Below are 20,996 nucleotides of genomic sequence, written 5' to 3'. Positions count from 1 at the left end.
TTTTTTGTGATTCATGCGCAAGGACACCCAGATCCCTCTGTGCAGCAGCATGCTGCAAATTTTCACCATTTAAATAACGGTCCATTTTGCTGCAAGATCTACCAAAATGGATACATTAGGAAACATGACCATGAATTTGTTCACAATGAGCTCCCACAAACAGCAAAACATGATGCTGATTAGATTGCCCTGTAAGTCAGAGATAGGATCAGTAATGATCTTTCCTCAGAAGATCAAGAGGTGTAAGCAATGTGGGTGGAGATAAAATGAGGAAGCTGTTACAGTTCTGCTAAGGCCATGAAAGTTCATTCAGAGTTAGTACTTAGAATCCCTACAGTGTGGGAACAGGCCCTTCAGCCCAACTGGTCCACACCGTCCCTCACAGCATCCCACCCAGACCCATCCCCCTACAACCCACCTAATCTACACGTCCCTGAACACTATGGGGTAATTTAGCATGGCCAATCCAGCTAGCCTGCACACCTTTGGACTGTGGGAGGAAACCTGAGCAAACCCACACAGACACGGGGAGAATGTACAAACTCCCCACAGACAGGGTCAAATCAAACCTGGTCCCTGGTTCTGTGAGGCAGCAATGCTAACCGCTGAGCCATCGCGACGTCAACAGAGAATTAAACACTCAGTGATTAACTGAAGGAAGTGTGTCACAAGATTTCACAATTTTAAACACAAACAAACTTTACCATATGGAAAAAAATGAAGCCAAGTCAGCATTTTTAACAACCATTTGTAACTACTTATGTTATAAATCTAATTCCACTTTTACTTCCCTGTGGAAATTTCCTTATATATTACAGAATTCTGAGGGTTCTTTTTTTTATTTCTGGGACTGTGGGGGGGCAGTTTAACTCAGTTGGATGAACTGTTGGTTTGCAAAGCAGTGTGATGCCTGAAGTTACTGCGAAGGGCCTCTCCTTCTCAACTTCGTCCTCCACCAGAGGTTTGGCGGCCCTCACCTTTACCAGCCATCTCTCTCTCTCTCTCTCTCTTTTCCCCTCCCTGATGCTCTCACTCTCCCTGACACTCACTCTCACTTTCCCTCCCTGACACTCTCTGTCTCTCTCAAAGGAGGGAGCACCCTATGATCTGGTAAGACTGGCAACTTGACTTCTGGGACCAAATTAACAACATGCCACAGCTCCATGGAATTCACTTTCATTTCTCTTTTGTCTCAGGTACTCTCCAAGGTACATGATTTTGGAAGGGTCTTTCCATGCGATTCTGCTGAGATGAACCTTTAGCGTTAATTAAATCCTCACAAATACGAACTACTGAAGCTGAATCACAGTGCTAAATATCAAGTTTAGGCCTCAGTGCCTTCTTTACCTGGGGATTCAAGAAAATCCCTGGTTCCCAAGGGTGATGTTGCTACTCGTCTCACTGGTTTCTTTCAGCTACTGGCAGATTCTAGTTCTCTTTGTCTGCTCCAAAGCGACCAATCAAGTTGACTCTGCTTCTCATGGACTGTATTCTGTGTGCAAATGCTCTCAGAAGCCATTTAACATAGGAAACCTCCTGACCTCCACAGACCATCTCCATGACAATGTGGTGTATATTTAGGGTGCTCCAAACAGAAACGTAAATGAATAATCTTTTTTCTTCAAAACAACTCTTTGAATATGTGGCCCACATGCATAATTTATACCTTGAAGGGAAAGAATTACACTCTCTCCAGGGTTCTTAGTTCTACAAAGAACAAAACCCCTGTTTACTAGGTTTCAGAGATAGTAGGAACTGCAGATGCTGGAGAATCTTAGCTAACAAGGTGTAGAGCTGGATGAACACAGCAGGACAAGCAGCATTGGAGGAGCAGGAAGGCTGATGTTTCAGGCCTAGACCCTTCTTCAGGAAAAAGTTTTTCTGAAGGGTCTAGACCCGAATCGTCAGCTTTTGTGCTCCTCTGATGCTGCTTGGCCTGCTGTGTTCATCCAGCTCCACACCTTGGTATCTCTTGTTTACTAGGTTTTGTGCTCAGATTTATTGATATAATTTAAATAAACACCAAAAGAGCTGCGGATGCTGTAAATCAGGAAGAAAAACAAATTTGCTGGAAAAGCTCAGCAGGTCTGGCAGCATCTGGGAAAGAAAAAACAGAGTTAATGTTTTGGGTCTGCTGACCCTTCCTCAGAGCTGATGGTGGCTGGGAAAACGTAGGTTTATATGCAGAAAATAGGGAGGTGGGTGGGGTAGAGAGAGGATGGAGTCCAAAGAGAGAGAAGAACAGTTGGACAGACAAAGAATGGTAATGATCAGGCTGGGAAGGTGAGTAGTTGTTAATGGAGACTGTTGGCAACTAACAACAGGGGGTGTGTAATGGCAGGCTGAGTGGTAAAAGGCCTGGTGTGTGGGGTGGGGGGGCTGGGACACGGGAGAGTTTAGGCTCTAAAATTACTAACTCGATATTGAATCCGGAGGGTTGTAGGGTTCCCAAGGGGAAAATGAGGTACTGTTTCTCCAGCTTGTGTTGGGCTTTGCTGGAACATTGCAGCAAGTAGGAGACTTGCCAGGGAGCAGGATGGTGTGTCGAAGTGGCTCGGGGCGTTTTGTGTGAGTAGAACGTAGATGTTCTGCGAAGCAGTCACCAAGTCTATGCTTCGTTTCCCCAGTGTAGAGGAGACCACATTGTGAGCAGTGAATGCAGTAGACCAGATTCTGGGAAGTGCAGGTGAAGCGTTGCTTCAGCTGGAAGGTATGTTTCGGCCCTTGGATACTGGGGAGGGAGGAGGTAAATGGCCAGGTGTTGTACCTTCACCGGTTACAGGGGAAGGTGCCTTAGGGCTGTGGGGAGTGAAGGAAGTATAGACCAGGGTGTCCCGGAGGGAACGGTCCCTGCAGAAGGCGGACAGGGGAGGGGAGGGGAATGTGTGTCTGGTGGTGGCATCTTGCTGGACGTGGTGGAAATGGTGTCTTATGATCTTCTGGATGTGGATGCTGGTGGGATGGTAGGTGAGGATAAGGGAACCCTATCGCTGTTGTGAGAGGGAAGAGAAGGGGTGGGGGCGGAAATGTGGGAGATGGGTCAGACCCGGTTTTGGGCCCTATCAAAAGCAGCTGGGGAATCTCCGTTGAGGAAGAAGGTGGACATTTCGGAGGCTCCCTTGTCGATGTTGGCCTCAGCTGAACATATGCGAGGGAGATGGAGGAACTGAGAGAATGGGATGGAGTTTTAACAGGAAATGGGGTGATCTGCAGCACCCCCCCGCCCACTGCTTCCAAGCTGATCGTCCCCAAGCCCCACACAGCTCATTTCTACCTCTTGCCAAAAATCCACAAACAGGATTGTCCGGGCAGACCCATTGTTTCAGCCTACTCGTGCCACACAGAATTCATCTCTCCCTACCTTGATTCGGTCTTCTCCCCCCGGTCCAATCCCTACCCACACACATTCGTGATTTATTTGACACCTTACGCTGGTTTCAAAACTTCCAGTTTACTGGCTCCAGCCTCCTCCTCTTTACCATGGATGTGCAATCCCTTTACACATCCATTCCCCACCAGGACGGTTTTCGGGCTCTTTGCTTCTTCCTGGGGCAACGTCCTGAACAAACCCCACTCACCACTGCCCTCCTCCGCTTGGCCAAGCTTGTCCTCACCCTCAACAACTTCTCATTCAACTCCTTTCATTTTCTTCAGGTAAGAGGGGAGGCCACGGGTATCCGCATGGGCCCCGAGTTACGCTTGTCTCTTCGTGGGGTACGCGGAACATTCTCTGATCCAGTCCTATTCCAGCCCTCACCCACAACTCTTTCTCCGATACATCAATGATATCATCAGTGCTGCTTTCCATTCTCATCTGGAGTTGGAAAACTTCATCAATTTCACCTCCAATTTTCACCCTGCCCTCACTTTCACCTGGTCTATCTCTGACTCCTCCCTTCCCCTCCTGGACATTTCTGTTTCCATTTCTGGGGATAGACTGATCACTAATATCCATTACAAACCCACAGCTACCTGGACTAGACATCCTCACACCCCACTTCCTGTAAAGACTCCATCCCATTCTCTCCGTTTCTCCGTCTCCATCGCATATGTTCAGATGAGGCCAATTTCAACAACAGAGCCACTGAAATGTTCACCTTCTTCCTCAACCAAGGATTCCCCAGCTCCTTGGTCGACAAGGTCATCAAACAGGTCTGGCCCATCTCCCGCACTTCCGCCCTCACCCCTTCTCTTCCCTCCCGCAAAAGCAATAGGGTTCCCTTTATCCTCACCTACCATCCCACCAGCAGCCACATCCAGAAGAACATCAGACACCATTTTTGCCACCTCCAACAAGACGCCACCACCAGACACATATTCCCCTCCCGTCCCCTGGTCACCTTCGGCAGGGATGGTTCCCTCCAGGACACCCTGGTCCACGCTTCCTTCAATCCCAACACCTCCCCACTGCCCTAAGGCACCTTCCCTGAAACACCTGTCCATTTACCCCCTCCCTCCCCAGTATCCAAGGGCCCAAGCATACCTTCCAGGTGAAGCAACACTTCACCTGCACTTCCCAGAAACTGGTCTACTGCATTCACTGCTCACAATGTGGTCTTCTCTACACTGGGGAAACGAAGCATAGACTCGGCAACCGCTTTGCAGAACATCTAGATTCTGCTCGCAAAAAAGACCCTGAACTACCTGTTGCCTGCCACTTCAACGCACCACCCTGTTCCCTGGCCAACATATCTGCCTCTGGCTTGCTGCAGTGTTCCAGCGAAGCTCAACACAAGCTGGAAGAACAACACCTCATTTTCCGCTTGGGGACCCTGCAGCCCTCTGGACTCAATAATCGAGTTCAATAATCTTAGGCCCTAAACTCTCCCATGTCCCAGCCCCCCTACCCCACACACCAGGCCTCGTTACCACTTAGCTTGCCACTACGCAACCCCTGTTGTTAATCACTAATGGTCCCCATTGACAACTATTCACCCTCTCAGCCTGATCATTAGCAACTCCTTGTCTGTTCACCTCCTCCTCTCTCTCCTTAGGCTCTGTCCTATCATTTACTCCCTATTTTCTGCACATAAGCAGACATTTTACCAGCCACCATCAGTTCTGAGGAAGGGTCACTGGACCCGAAACATTAGCTGTTTTTTTACCTTTCAGACGCTGCCAGACCTGCTGAGCTTCTTCAGCAACAAAGACAGTAGGAACTGCAGATGCTGGAGAATCTGAGATAACAATTTTCTGAAGAAGGGTCTAGGCCCGAAACGCCAGCCTCCCTGCTCCTCTGATGCTGCTTGACCTGCTGTGTTCATCCAGCTCCACACCTTGGTATCTCCTGCAACTTCTGTTTTTGTTCCTGATTCACAGCATCTGCAGTTCTTTCGGTTTCTGCACTTTTAACTATAATTAATCCAGAATTCCTTCAATTGACTTATTTCAGGAACTTGTAGGCATCTCAATTGACACATTTATCTAGTCTTTAAAAATTCCAATTTCCAGGCTACAATTACTGTTTCTTAAAAACTGGGCCCAAAAATTTCATCCGAAGTTTGTCAGGCCAACAACATTGACAAAACGATGCACGCAGGACGCTGTGGAATTCCCAAAATGTGGATCCACAATGTTCAAAATCCCAAAAGGTGAATCCCCAACACCCTGCACAAGCTCCCCCAACTTTGAGGTGTATTTATTCTCAACAAGTAAAGGAGTGAAAATATATCTGCAAATTATACACAAATGTGGATTTGGGGTTACAGTCAGATTAGTCATGATATCTCTTCAAATAGCAGATTGGCTTTAAAGGGCTGAATGGCCTACTCTTATTCTCAACTTGCATATTCTTAAAGTGGAACTCATGGAATCCCTACAGTGTGGAAGCTGGCCATTCAGCCCATTGAGTCTACCCTGACCCTCTGAAGGTTATCCCACCAAGACCCTATCATATCCCTGCATTTCCCTTGGCTAACCCACCTCGCCTGCACACTACAGGTAATTTAGCATGTCCAATCCACCCTCACCTGCACATCTGTGGACTGTGGGACGAAATCCACACAGACACGGGGAGAATGTGCAAACTCCACACGGTCACCCGAGGGTGGTGCCTGGCGCTGTGAGGCAGCAGTGCCAACCACTGTGCCTTCTGAGGAGGATCAACGCTGAGAAGATATCAGACCTCATGAGCGAAGGCTTGCAACTGGCTGTCACAGTGTACAAACCCCATTTAAGATGGAAATGAGAAGGAAGTTCTTCCCTCAGAGGATCACTAACCTTCTGCATTCTCTTTCACAGTCGCTGAACACTTTCAAGTGTGAATTAGACAAGTCTGTGACGGACAAGTGAGTTCAGGGCAATGGAGATGGACAGAAACAGAGTTAAGATCCCAATCAGATCAGCCACCATCTTAATGGCTCAGTGACAGGTTCAAGAAGATGACTGGCCTATTCAAGAGGGATAGCCTGTTTGAGAGGGACAGCGAAGATAAATGACGATGTCGCTCAGTGGTTAGCTCTGCTCCCTCACAGTGCCGGGGTACCCAGGCTCAATTCCATCCTCCATCAACTGTGCAATTTTCATGTTCTCCCTGTGACTGTGTGGGTTAGATAGATTGGCCATGCCCAAAGTGCCCAGGTCAGGGTGGCATGGTGGCTCAGTGGTTAGCGCTGCAGCCTCACCCTGATTCCAGCCTCGGGTAACTGTCTGTGTGGAGTTTGCACATTCTCCCTGTGTCTGCGTGGGTTTCCTCCGGGTGCTCCGGTTTCTTCCCACAGTCCAAAGATGTGCAGGCCAGGTGTATCGGCCATGCTAAATTGCCCATAGTATACAGGGGTGAATGGGTTATAGGGGGATTGGTCTGGGTGGGATGCTTCAAGGGGCGGTGTGGACTTGTTGGGCCGAAGGGCCTGTTTCCACACTGTAGGGAATCTAATTAGATGAGTTAGCCATCGGATGTGTGGGGTTGACGGACGGGGCACAGAGGGTCAGTGTGGACTCGATGGGACAAACGGCCTGTTTCTACATGTCGGGATCCTATGATTAAGTGTGGGAATCCTTGCAGGCAGAAGCGGAGTGGATTAGCGATGGATTCCTTGAGAAAAAATTGCTGCCTGTCCCTGATAATCCATGGCTTTCCCGGTTATCGCCATCTCTAAATATTGATCCAACATTGAGATCCGAGTCACTGGCCTAGAATTATTTAGACCACCCCTCGCAACCTTTTTGAATAATGTTACAATATTTACGGGCCTTCAGTCCTCTGCCTGTATCTCATAAAGGTTGGTAAATGATCCTCAGAGCATCGATCATATTCGTCTCCTGTCTCTTCCCTGATTTATCGTCAACGATCCCTTTACCTGCTGAACCTTTTCTCTTTCTGGGCTCTGTCTCCGCCAATCTGCTCACTCCTCCCACTGCAACCCCCCGTCTCCCAACTCCCTGTCATCTCCGCAAAATGCCACTTTTCCTGAACTGCTTCCTGTTGTGAAGCAGGGTCACTGGACTGGAAATGTTAACTCTGCTTTCACTCCCCACATACTGCCAGACCTGCTGGGATTCTCCAGCAACTTCTGCTCTTTTTTTTGTTTTCCATTTCCAGCGTCTGCTGCACTTTGTTTCAATTTTGCGGTACCCACTGCATACTCTGTCTTCCTTTAGCAATCTGGAAGGGCGTTTCTTTCAGCCCTGCTGACCTTCAAGGTGCTCAGACCCTCTGGTATTTCCTTGCTCAATGTGCTTATTTCATCTCGGCTTTCAAAGTCTTCCCCTGGAACTGAAAAAGCCACATCATGCCTCTCCATTGTGAGGATAAGGTATTCATTCGGAATTCTGGCCACATCTTCTCTATTCACACACATTATCGTGTATGTCTCTGAATAGCTCCATTCTTTCCCTAATGATCATCTTGCTTGTAATGCACTGATAAAACATGTTCGGCCTTTCCTTTATTTCAAGGAAATTCCTTTTTAATTCACCCTGCACTTCCCTAAATTCCTCTAAGCCACCTAAATGGTTACTTTTCCAAGATTGCCACGAGCTCTATTATTCCGCCTCATCGTAACCTGCCTGCTTTTGGGTAACCAGGGAGCTTTAGATATCATGGTACCGTTCTTTCTCTGTGTGAGGACATGCCCATTCAGTGCCCGCTTCTCCACGGCTCCCTCTGCCAGCCCATCTTTTCCGGATCATTTGTAAAGTTTACCTTGCTGCAGTTTAGAACTCTTTGCTCCTTTCCATAGCGATGTTAAATCTAACTGCATTATGACTGGCTTCTCTGCGGCAGCATGTTTGGGTCAGAGGTTAGCACTGCTATCTCACAGCACCAGGGACCTGGGTTCAATTCCACCCTTGGGCCACTGTCTGTGCGAAGTTTCCACATTCTCCCAGTGTCTGTGTGGGTTTGCTCCAGTTTCCTCCCAGAGTCCAAAGATGTGCAGGTTAGGGTGGATTGGCCATGCTAAATTGCCCATAGATGTGTAGGCTGGGTGGGTTAGCCATGGGGAAGGCAGGGTTCTGTGGTGGGTCTGGGTGGGCTGCTCTTTGGAAGGCCGGTATGGGCAGATTGGCCTGCTCCCACACGGTAGGAGTTCTAAAACGGCCGACCAGATCTACTTCATCCATCTGCCCATTCTTATTTCCCCTAAGATCAAATCCAGAAAGAATAACAATTATATTTCCGAGTTGGGAATGGTGAGTGGCCTGGAGGTGGTGGTGTTCCCATGTATCTGCTGCTCTCGTCCTTCCAGATGGAAGTGGTCATGGGTTTAGAAGGTGCTGTCTGAGGATCCTTTGTGAATTGCTGCAGCGCACCTTGTAGGGAGAACACACTGCTGCTACTGAGCGTTGGTGGTGGAGGAAGTGAATGCTGTGGATGTAGTCCCAGTCAAACAGCCTGGTTTGTTCTTGGGGCTGGACCCATCCAGGCAAGTGGGGAGTATTCCATCACACTTGTGCCTTGTGGTCAGTCTTTGAGAGAGTTAGCGGGTGGGTTACTCACTGTTTCCAGTTTCTAACCAGCTCTTGTAGCCAATGTATTTATATGACTAGTCCAGTTTAGTCTCTGCTCAACAGTAACCACCAGGATGTTGAGGGTCGGAGATATGGTATGGCAATGCCATTGATCACCAAGAGGCGATGGCTAGTTTGTCTCTTATTGGACACTACACTACATGTACAAGGCTCAAATGTTTCGGATCTTGAAGCTCAATCCTGAATGCTTGCTGCATTCGACCATGGAATGCCTTCATTGAAGCTGCCTCTACCACACTGTCAGGCTGTCCATTGAAGTTTCTGACCATTTGCTGTCTATTGAAAGGGTTTTTTCCCCCCCCACTTCATATTTTTGTCAGATATACAAAATAGTTGCCCTTGATAGCTGCATTCGCTCCCTACGTTCTGTCTGCTGCACCCTTACAGTTTTGAAATACTCACGTCAAGTCAGTCACAGCGAGAGCTGTTCATTTCTCAGCAGGAGAGATAACATGAGCAATAGTCACAACATGAGCTGAGCTGACGGCACTGCTGGTCAATGTTGCAAGCATACATCGGGCAGCTGCTTAGCACCCTAGTGGTGGTCGTGTCGGGGTGTAGTTAGAATGGGAGCGTTATTCTCAAATGAGAATTACTGAGGCAAAGTACAAGGGGGTCCTGTGGGAATATTGTCTTAAAATGAAGAAATAATCTATGGTGGGGGTGGGGGGTGGGGGGGCTCGACTCACCAGAAATAGGAAGCCAATGTGAAACGTTCTTGCTGCTCACACTATTCTCCAAGCTGCAAGTATAGTTGCCACAATCCGACTTTTTGGCCCCGACGATAATCAACGTGCTGTTGTCCTGCAGGAGCCAGTGGTGTTGGTCAATCATGAGCAATTTTCCATCTTTCCACCAGTGACGGGATTCCACTTCCCCTGCGGACACTCCACAGTTCAGCGCAATGGTGGCACCGAGTTCAGTCGAATTATTGCTGACGGAAGGCTCTGACAGTGCAACTGTGGGAGTGAATGAACGAACGATTGAATGAATGAACGAGCGAACGAACGAACCTGAGCATGAGGACCTCACTGTATCATTGTACAACAGTACAGTTAACTAATAGGGGCTCGGCCGTTAAAACGAGATGTACTTCCTTGAGTGTGTCTCTGTGAAGGTATGGAAGACCAGCACTTGCTTTAATGGTCACCAACATGAGAAGCAAAGTAACACATGGACCCTCTAGCTGCTCAAGTACCTCCACCTTGAGAACATTTCTCCTACAGTGATAATACTTTCCAAGGCACAAGAGTTATTTCTTTATTTAACGTGCAGTTGGCAGGAACAGCACTGTTTGCACACTCGATTTATGGAGACAATTGGGGTGTCTACAATTTATTCTCCAGATTCTTTCGGCAGTCATAAACACCTCCATCAACATTAGTGTCAACTGCCATTATTTAATCTCTGAAGCAACACCACAGATAGACAATTAAAAGCATCCGCTTTGTAGTTTGTGGGATCTTGCTGTGCATATGGTGCCTCAAAATGCACTCTGCTGGGTCTAAAAGGAAAGGTGACAGATGGGGAGCAGTGGCGAGGTGCCCTCAATGTGAAAATTCCAAGTCTGTGGAATTGACCTGCTGGATTGGCAGAATACCCTCTGGGAGGGATGAAGTTCATTGGGATGAAGAACATTGGACCTAGCAGCAGGAATAGAACCTTGCTCCATCCCTCAATTAGTTCACAGCCAATAGGATCATCTCCCCTTTTCCTGTCTTACCCCACCCTCCCTCCTACATCTTCTCCTTCCCTCGACATCTCCTCCCTGCCCCACTTACGTGCTGCTCCCCAACCTCCCACCTGCCCTTCACCAATCGAGGCAGTGATGGTTTGAAACATTAGCTGCTGGGGAATTCTCAGGAATTCTGTGCATCTGTCTGGGGGGCAGAAAGGCAGGCCCAAGCCTCCAATAGACACTACAGTTCACCGCCACAGGCAACACTTACTGAGAACATTTAGTTGGAACACTTTGGTGGTATGTAAATTAATCTGCACCTCATACAATCCACTGTCATTTTTTGTGACATTTCTTAACAGCAATGATCCATTTGAAGAGAAGAACTGAGATCGATACTTATAAAAATCGGTGAAGGTCGGTATGTTGGTCACACTATAATAGTCGAGAATTTTTATCTTGGAGAATGTCCACTTGACATGCTCGACATCTTTAAAATCTTCTTCGCTGAATCCAGGCAACATGGCGGAAGATCCCATCGCTCTGAAGAACACCTCATTTGGTTCCTGGGAATCGGGTTGACCTGGAGGGACAAGAGGAGAGAGAAGGGAATAGAATTATCCAAGAGGATGAGAGGTCTTCATCCCTCAGAACGTAGCAGGGCAGATACACAAATCGGTGCACAGCGTGGTCATGTGACCTTTAAGATGATAAAATTAGCGAGGTCATGCCGAAACTGCACAGAGGTTAAGCCACACCCCGGAATACTGCCAGCAGTTCTTAGCACCACAGCCCACTAGAAGGGCATGGTTGTATTGGAGCAAGTGCATGGGAGGAGACTCAGCAAGATGTTCCCCTAAGCTCTGTAGACAGGTTGAAAAAGCATGGGCTTACTCTCAGGCAATGGCCTAGTGGTATTAATCGCTGGACTGCTACTCCAGAGACCCAGAAGATGTTCTGGGGACCTGGGTTCGAATCCTACCGTGGCAGATGGTGGAATTTGAATTCAGTAAATACCTGGGATTAAGAGGCTAACAATTAGCATAAATCCATTGCCGCTTGTGGGGAACACATCTGGTTCATTAATTTCCTTCTGGGAAGGAAAATGCCATCCTTACCTGGTCTGGCCTACATGTGACTCCAGACCCACAGCAATGTGGTTGACTCTGAATTGCTCCCTGGGCAATAAATGCTGCCTGACAGCGATGCCCACATCCCATGAATGAATAAAGTCGGGGGGGGGGGGGGGGGAAGGGAGAAAAGGGCTGTTTTGTTTAGAGCTGAGGAAGGGGACCTGACAGATGTGCACAAGGTGATGGGAGACATGAACAGATTAACAGCCCCATTCAGGGAACCCACATTCTGGGAGGCCCACCTGTTTGACCTCATTACAACCACTGCAGTCACATGATTAATCCAGTGATTTGGAACAGACCCTAATGTCAACAAAAGAACATTCTAGATTAATGTCCATTGACCTTCTTCCCAGAAGCCAAATGAAAGAATGATTTGAATGGGCTCTTCAAAAGACAAAAGAGAGCGAGTGACTTAAATCCTCAGGAATATTTACAGGAATGAACATGACAGGTGCCTGTTTTTTGAACAGGAGAATCTATCTCAGCCATCAGCCAGATTGGGAAATCAAATCTGGGACTTTTCAAACCAGTCAAAGAATTTTAATCAGCTCCACCTTCAAGGTTCCACTCAGCACCCGCCTTCTGGCTATTTGACTGCAAGAAGCCTCACAAGCGTCTGTGAGCCCTGAACTTTATGAAACCCTAATGCCCAGCTTTGAATTTTGAATCTATCAAAACAAAACATGATCTGCTCTAAGGGCAGCCACAGATCATCAGACATAGACAGGTTGAATTGCAGGGGAGTCATCTGGGAACATAGGAACAGGAGTGGGCCATTCAGCCCGTTGAGCCTGGTCCAACCATATATTACAATTATGGTTGATTGAATACATCAAGTACTTTTACACACCCCATCCCTTTATGTCACTGGTAATCATAAACCCAACAATCCCTACCTTAAACATACTCAAAGACTGAGCTTCCACAGCCTTCTGGGGTAGAGAATTCCTAAGATTCACAATCCTCGGAGAAAAAGGAGAAACTTTCCTCATCTCAAATTGAAAAGGCGTCCCCTTCATTTTTAAAATTGTGCCCGCCTCCCCAGTTGTAGAAATTGCCTGGACGGGGAGAACATCTCACCGCTCGCTTTAAGCATTTTGTAGATTTCCATGTGATCGCCTCTCCTTCTTCAAAACTCTAGAGAACAGAGGCCCAGTTTGCTCAACCTCCCTTCATAGGACGGTCCCGCCATCCCAACAACAAGCCTGGTGAGCCCTCATTGCATTCCCTTCGTGAGGTAAAGAGGCCAAAACTGCACAGAGTACTCCAAGTGCAGTATAACCGAAGTCTGATGCAATTGAAGCAAGATTTTGCCAGTCCTGTACTCAAACCATCTTGTGATAAAGGGAATGGAGGAACACACGGATAGTGCCAACTGGATAGTCCTTTCAAAGTGACAGTGCAAATACCGTCAGCACAGTCTCTCAAGTAGGATTCCATGTACTTAAAGCTGAATAAGTTATGGGCTTGGTGCTGTAACGGGCAAATGGGCTGAGGAGTGGCAGATGGAGTTTAGTTTAGATAAATGTGAGATGCTGCATTTTGGAAAGGCAAATCAGGGCAGGACCGACACATTTAACAGTAAGGTTTTGGGGAGTGTTGCTGAACAAAGAGACCTTGGAGTGCAGGCTCATAGTTCCTTGAAAGTGGAGTCACAGGTAGGCAGGGCAGTGAAGAAGGCATTTGGTAGGCTTGCCTTATTGGTCAGTGCATCGAGTATAGGAGTTGGGAGGTCAAGTTGCGGCTAGGGGTCATTGGTTAGGCTACTTCTGGAATGCCACGTGCAATTCTGATCTCCCTGCTATAGGAAGGATGTTGTGAAACTTGAAAGGGTTCAGAAAAGATTAACCAGGATGTTGCCAGGATTGGAGGGTTTGGGCTATTGGCTGAGCAGGCTGGGTCTATTCTCCCTGGAGGCTCAGGGTGACCTGACAGAGATTTATAAAATCATGAGGGGCATGGATAGGATGAGCAGCCAAGGTCTTTTCCCCAGGGAAGGGGAGTCCAAAACTGGGGGGCATAGGTTTAAGATGAGAGGTGAAAGATTCTGAAGGTAGCTAAGGGGCACAGAGGGCGGTGTGTGTGTGGAATGAGCTGCCACAGGAAGCGATGGAGGCGGTATGATAACAACATTTAAAAGGCACATGGATTGGTATTTGAACAGGAAGGTTTAGAGGGATGTGGGCTAAATGCTGGCAAATGGGACTAGATTAATTCAGGATATATGGACGATTTGGACCAAAGGGTCCGTTTCCATGCTGTACAACTCAATGACTCCAATGGGAGCACTGCTCTTTGAAGTGGAAACAACAGTAGTAATGTCATAACATTAGGGCTAGAGGTAGTAGACATAGCTGTAGAAATCATGAACAAAGGAGCAAACTGCAAGGAAGTACAAGTGATATTTAAAACAAGAAGTTTACACATTGCTAAAGAGAACAACATGATTTCCTGAGACTTTTGTCTGGCCCTTATCAACAGGAATGTCACATGTGAACTACCACATCAGTTCATACCCAGGAGGGAGGGGCACATTGACTCTGGTCAATATTTTGCTATGGAGAAAGCAATGGGGAACTACAAACCTCAAGGTCCTGGTAACAGAAAAAGGCACAAAGCCTTGCCTTATTTCTTCCGTGTGCAGATAAAGGGAGCTGTGTATGTGAACATTTGTCAGTTCTAACTATAATAAATAAGCCATAGGAAACATTTGAGTGTTTTATCTTAGATTTGTTTGTTTTTGATTTGAGTTATAATTGTCACACGTACCGAGGTACAGTGAAAAGTATTGCTTAGTATGCCATACAGGCAGATTTTACATTATAAAAGTGCATTAGGGTAATAGAACAGAGCGGAAAATACAACTGCAGGCAAGTTGCACAAACAGCAAGATCAGCAGTAGATTTGAAATGTGATAGGTCCATTCAGAAGTCCGACAGCAGCATGGAAGAAGCTCTCTCTAAATCTGTTGGTACGTGTTTAAGCTTTTGTATCTTCTGCCTGAAGGAAGAGGTTGGGAGAAATTGTAACTGGGTTGGGAGGGGTCTCTATGGCATTGGCTGCCTTCCCAAGGCGGTGAGAAGAATAAATGGAGTCAATAGATGGAAGGTTGGCTCGTTTGATGGACTGGGTTGTGTTCATAGCTCTCTGTAGTTTCTTATGGTCCTGAGCAGAGCAGCTGCTATTCCAACCTGTGATGCACCCAGATAGAATACTTTCTGTGGTGCATGTAAAAGCCTACGTTACCGTCGTTGTTATCATAACAGGATTGTTCGGCAAGTGCTGCCCCATCACATGATTACATCTAATAGCAGCAAAGTTGTTGTGGGGTTTGCAAGTATGGGTGCGGAGTATGGTCTATACTCTTGGTAGCAGGTGCTCAGTGGGTTAGCACTGCCATTTTACAGCGTCACGGGCCCAGGTTTGATTCCTGCCTCAGGCGACTCTCAGTGTAGAGTTTGCACATTCTCTCTGAGTCCATGTGGGCTTCTTCTGGGTGCTTCAGTTTCCTCCACAGTTCAAAGATAAGCAGATTAGGTGCACTGGCTGTGCTAAATTGTCTACAGTGTCCAGGGATGTGCAGGCTAGGTGGGCCAGACATAGGAAATGCAGGGTTTCAGGGATAGGGTGGGTCTGGGTGGGATGCTTGGAGGGTCAGTGTGGACTTGATGGGCCAAATGGCCTGCTTTCACACTGTTGAGATTCGAGGATTCTCTATCTATTATAAGCCATCAAAATCAACAGGGGTAGGTGATAGCATCTCGAGACAATTAATCCAGAAACCCAGCTGATGTTCTGGGGACCCAAGTTCGATCCCACCACAGCAGATGGAAATAGTTTTTTTCAAAAAAAAATCACTGGAAATAAGAATCTACTGGTCACCATGAACCCATTGCCTTATGTTGGAAAAACCCATCTGGTTCATTAATGTCCTTTCGGGAAGGAAACTGCCATCCTTACGTGGTCTGGCCTACATGTGACTCCAGACCCACAGCAATGTGGTTGACTCTCACCTGCTCTCTGAAACGGCCTAGCAAGCCAATCAGTTGTACCAATCGCTACAAAGAAATGAAACTGGGCGGGTCACCTGACAACGGCAGAAACAGCCCTGTTGACCCTGCAAAGTCCTCCTCACTAACATCTGGGGGCTAGTGCCAAAACTGGGAGAGCTCTCTCACAGACTGTTCAAGCCACAGCCTGCCGTAGTCATACTAAACAGAATCATACCTTACAAACAATATCCCAGAAACCACCACCACCATCCCTGGATATGTCCTGTCCCACTGGCAGGACAGACCCAGCAGAGGGGACAGCACAGTGGGATACAGTCAGGAGGCTGTGGCCCTGGGAGTACTCAACATTGACTCCAGACTCTTATGAAGTCTCAGGTTAAACATGGGCAAGGAAGTCTCCCGCGGATTACCACACACTGTCCTCCCCTCAGCTGGGGAACAGTACTCTGGTGAATCCTCAATGTTGAACAACACTGAGAGGAAGCACTAAGGATGGCAAGGGCACAAAACGTACTCTGGGTGAGGGATTTCGATATCCACCACCAAGAGTGGCTCAGCAGCAGGACTGCTAATTGGGTTGGTCAGGCCCTAAAGCACATAACTGCGAGACTGGGTCTGCAGCAGGTGGTGAGGGAAAAACATATTTGACCTCATTCTCACCAATCTGCCAGGTGTATCTATCCATGACAGTATCGGTAAGAGTGACCATCGCACAGACCTTACGGAGATGAAGTCCCACCCTCACATTGAGAATAACTTCCCTTGGGTCATGTGACGTTATCACTGTGCCAAATGGGACAGACTTTGTACTGATCTAGCAACTCAAGACTGGGCATCCATGAGGCGCTGTGGGCCATCAACAGCAGAATTGTACTCCAACACAATCTGTAACCTCATGGTCCGGCATATCCCCCACTCAACCATTACCATCAAGCCAGGGGATCAACCCTGGTTCAGTGGAGAGTGCAGGAGGGCATGACAGGAGCAGCACTAGGGATATCTGAAGATGAGGTGTCAACCTGGTGAGCCACCAAACAGGGTTACATGCACACCAAACAGCGAAAGCAGCAAGTGACAGACAGAGCTAAGTGATCCCAGAACCAACGGATCAGATCTAAGCTCTGCAGTCCTGCCACTTCCCGTCATGAACGGTGGTGGACAACTAAACACCTCACTGAAGGAGGAGGCTCCACAAATATCCCCATCCTCAATGATGGAAGGGCCCAGCGCATCAGTGCAAAAGATAAGGCTGAAGCTTTCGCAACAACCTTCAGCCAGAAGTGCCAAGTGGACAATCCATCTCAACTGCCTCCAGTGGTCCCCAGCATCACAGATACCAGTCGTCAGACAAGTCGATTCACTCCACGTGTTATCAAGAAACAGTTGGAGACACTGGATTCTGCAAAGGCTACGGGCCCTGATAACATTCTGGCAATAGCACTGAAGACTTGTGCTCCAGAACTTGCCACTCCCCTGGCCAAGCTGTTCCTGTACAGTTACAGCACTGGGATCTACCCGACAATGTGGAAAATTGCCCAACAATGTTCTGTACATAAAAACCAGGACAAACCCAACCCGACCAATCACCGCCCCATCAGCCTCCTCTCAATCATCAGTAAGGTGATGGAAGGTGTCACTAACAGCGCTATCAAACAGCACCTGCTCAGCAATAACCTGCTCAGTGACGCCCAGTTTGGGTTCTGCCAGGGCCACCCAGCTCCTGACGTCATTTGTCTTGGTTCAAACATGGACAAAACAGCTGAATTTCAGAGGTGAAGTGAGGGTGATAGCCCTTGACGTCAAGGCTGTATTCGACCGAGTTTGGCATCAAGGAGCCTGCGCAGAAGTGGAATCAATGGGCATTGGGGGGCAAACTCTCCGGTGGTTGGAGTCACACCTTACACATAGGAAGATGGTCGTGGTTGTTGGAGGTCAGTCATCTCAGCTCCAGGGCATCTCTGCAGGAGTTCCTCAGGGGAGTGTCCTAGGCTCAACAACCTTCAGCTGATTCATCAATGACCTTCTCTCCATCATAAGGTCAGAAGTGAGGATGTTCGCCAATTATTACACAATGGTCAGCACCATTTGTAACTTCTCAGATACTGAAACAGTCCATGTTCACATGCAGCAAGATCTGGACAATATCCAAATTGGGGCTGACAAGTGGCAAGCGACAATCGCGCCACAGGCCATGTCCATCACCAATGAGAAACAAACAATCTCACCACCATCCACTGATGTTACCAACACTGAATCCCCCACTATTAACATCCTGGGGCCCAGAAATTCAGCTGGTCTCACCACATTAACACAGCTGCTACAAGAGCAGGCCAGAAGCTGGGAATACTGTGGTGAGTAACTCACTTCCTGACTCCTCAAAGCCTGTCTACCATCTACAAGGCACAAGTCAGGAGTGTGATGGGATACTCCCCACTTGCCTGGATGGGTGCAGCTCTGACAACACTCAAGAAGCTCGACACCATCCAGGACAAAGCAGCCCGCTAAATTGGCACCACATCCTGAAGCATCCCCTCCTTCCACCATCAAAGCTCAGTAGCAGCAGTGTGTGCTATCTACAAGATGCACTGCAGAAATTCACGAAAGACCCTCAGACAGCAGCTTCCAAACACACGACCACTTCAATTTACAGGGACAAGAGCAGCAGATATATGGGCACACCACCCCTTGCAAAGTTCCCCCTCCAAGCTCTGTTAGGACTTAACATGAATAAAAGGGAAAATGGGTGGGTGTACAGGACTTGGATTTCCTGAAGGCAATTTTTTTTTAAGGAGATGCAAAATTATTGTGGAAAATAAAAGTTCACGAATTTGTTTTAAAACTTCACTGACATGGATAGAGGATGGCCTAGCTAACAGGAAGCAGAGAATGGGAATAAATGAGTCATTTACCGCTTGCAAGTAGTATGTCACAGGGTCAGTGCTGAGACATCAACATTTTACACTTTATATCAATGACTTAGAGTCAGAGAGATGTACCGTACAGAAGCAGACCCTTCGCTCCCACTTAGAGACAGTGAGGACTCGAGATTCTGGAAGCCAGAATCAGTAAATGTCGAGCTGGAAGCACACAGCAGATCAGGCAACAGCTGGGAGCAGGAGAGTCAACATTTCGGGACAAAATCCTATGTTAGGACTGGGGAGGGGGAGGAGAGCCCAGGAGTAAATAAGCAGGAGCTGGGTGGGGCACAGTGCAGAGGATAGGTGAACGCAGCTAGGAGTTTACAGTGGTTGGAGGTCAGTGGGAATGGGTTCCAGTTTACATTTGGCCTGGGAATGGGACTGGCCAATCACAATAACCCTCTACCTGCATCCACCGATCTCCATCCCACCTACCCTTCCCCCAGACCTACCCCTCTCCCACTATTTATTTCTGAGCTCTCGCCTACCTCCTCTCCAGTCTCAACCAAAGGTTTCAATCCAAAACTTATATTAATCTAGACCCATTTGCCAGCATTTGGTCCTTATCCCTCTAAACCCTTCCTATTCATATACCCACCCAGATGTCTTGTAATTGTACCAGCCTCCACGACTTCCTCTGGCAGCTCATTCCATACATGCACCACCCTCTATGTGGAAAAAAGTTGCCTCTTGGGCCCCTTTTAAATCTCTCCCCTCTTAACTTAAACCTGCCCCTCTAGATTTGGGCTCCCCTACCCTGGGGAAAAGGGTATTGACCAGTCTCACTATCCATGCCTCTTACGATTTTATAAATCTCTCTAAATCTCAGACTCCGAGCTAAAACAGCCCCAGCCTATTCAGCCTCTCCCAATAACTCTTGGATTAAGAGATCAAAAGGTATGTTCAATAAATTGATAACACAAAGATAGACAGGAAAGCCAAGCTGTGAAGAGGATTGGAGGTCAGGGTCCAGGCGCAAAACGTCAGCCTTCCTGCTCCTCTGATGCTGCTTGGCCTGCAGGCCAGGATGTAACTGCGCCTGAAGCAATTTGGACAATTTGACTCAATTTAATGCCTGGGGTGGGCGGCTGGTATTAAGAGGAAAGGGTGAGCACACTGGAGTGTGAGTCCAGTGGAGGTTTGGACAGTAAGCAGCCCTTTGATTAAAACAGGGACGATGCTGAGGATTCTCACCCAGATGTGAGTGGGAAGGATATTTTTAATTCATTCATTCATTCACAGGATGAGTGCGTCACTGACCGGGCAGCATTGACTGCCCCATCCCTAATTGCCCGGCTGGTAGTTAAGAGTCAACCACATTGCTGGGAGTCTGGAGTCACATGTAGGCCAGACCAGGTAAGGATGGCAGATATACACCCTGAAAGGACATTTGCTCTTGCTGGAAATCTAGACTAGGCGGGCCATAAACGGTAAGGTCTGGAGAGTCCTTTACTGTCGACTGAGTCTATGAAGAACTCTCTCTTGTCAAACGGTGAGGGAAGCAGAGTGTGTTTGAACTTTTCAGAAGGCAGATTCTTGCTAAGTGATAGACAATGAAAACTGCAGATGCTGGGGAATCCGGGATAACAGAGTGTGGAGCTGGATGAACACAGCAGGCCTAGCAGCAGATTCTTGGTAAGCGAGTGAGGTTAATGGGAAGAGCTGGGCTGCAGAAAGTACCCACACCCTGGAAAATCAGCTCTGATCGTTGCTGTGAACACAGACACAGAGAGAGAGAGAGAGAGCCCGCACCCTACCGAGGGAGATCACTCAAGGAAATCATTCATCTTCCTACCGGCAGCGACCAGAACCCGACAGAATACCAGGAGCTGGAGGAGCGTGCGGCTCTCGCAGGCGGACATGAGGAACCCGTTCAGCTTCTCAGGGAAGGCGTTTCCTTTTCGCTGCTGAGCCACCGAATGAGCAGTGAAAGGAGGAAGATCCAAGTCGCGGCACTCTCCTGTGTCCCTGTGCGCAGGAATGCAGCCTGCAGCCACCCGCCTCTGCCACAGGGCAGCACGGCTGCCTCACAGCCCCGGATCAAGCTGCCTTAAGAGGAATGTAGTCAGCGAATGGGCTGCTCTCGCAGAGGAATTCCATGGTAACGCACTCCACCACTTTTCTCACTTTCCACACCCCTTCCGATCCCATTCTCCACCATTTTCACTACCACCCACTGCTCACTCTCCCCACTCCTCCCTAACTCCCTCATTTTCACTACCACCCACTGCTCACTCTCCCCACTCCTCCCTAACTCCCTCATTTTCACTACCACCCA

The 20,996-nt window shown here is 48.0% G+C and overlaps 1 protein-coding gene across 4 annotated transcripts in view; it reads right to left on the bottom strand.

Moving 5' to 3' along the window:
- Positions 1-20,774, bottom strand: part of LOC125446661 (hepatic and glial cell adhesion molecule-like) — a 44,354-nt gene extending 23,580 nt beyond the window's left edge. For 3 of the 4 annotated variants that reach the window (XM_059639449.1, XM_059639450.1, XM_059639451.1), the window contains exons 1-3: positions 20,514-20,773; positions 10,923-11,234; positions 9,663-9,932 (exon numbers count right to left, since the gene is read on the bottom strand). In XM_059639449.1, coding sequence (XP_059495432.1) covers positions 9,663-9,932; positions 10,923-11,234; positions 20,514-20,580 — 649 coding nt within the window. In that variant the 5' untranslated portion in view covers positions 20,581-20,773. Of the gene's footprint in view, positions 1-9,662; positions 9,933-10,922; positions 11,235-20,513 lie in introns of all 4 variants that reach the window. The other variant, XM_059639452.1, reaches the window with a different exon arrangement.
- Between the last annotated feature and the right edge of the window lie 222 nt (positions 20,775-20,996).

This window comes from Stegostoma tigrinum, chromosome 34 (genome assembly GCF_030684315.1).
Source record: "Stegostoma tigrinum isolate sSteTig4 chromosome 34, sSteTig4.hap1, whole genome shotgun sequence".
Taxonomy (NCBI): Eukaryota; Metazoa; Chordata; class Chondrichthyes; order Orectolobiformes; family Stegostomatidae; genus Stegostoma; species Stegostoma tigrinum.
This window is presented reverse-complemented; position numbering and strand designations above follow the sequence as displayed.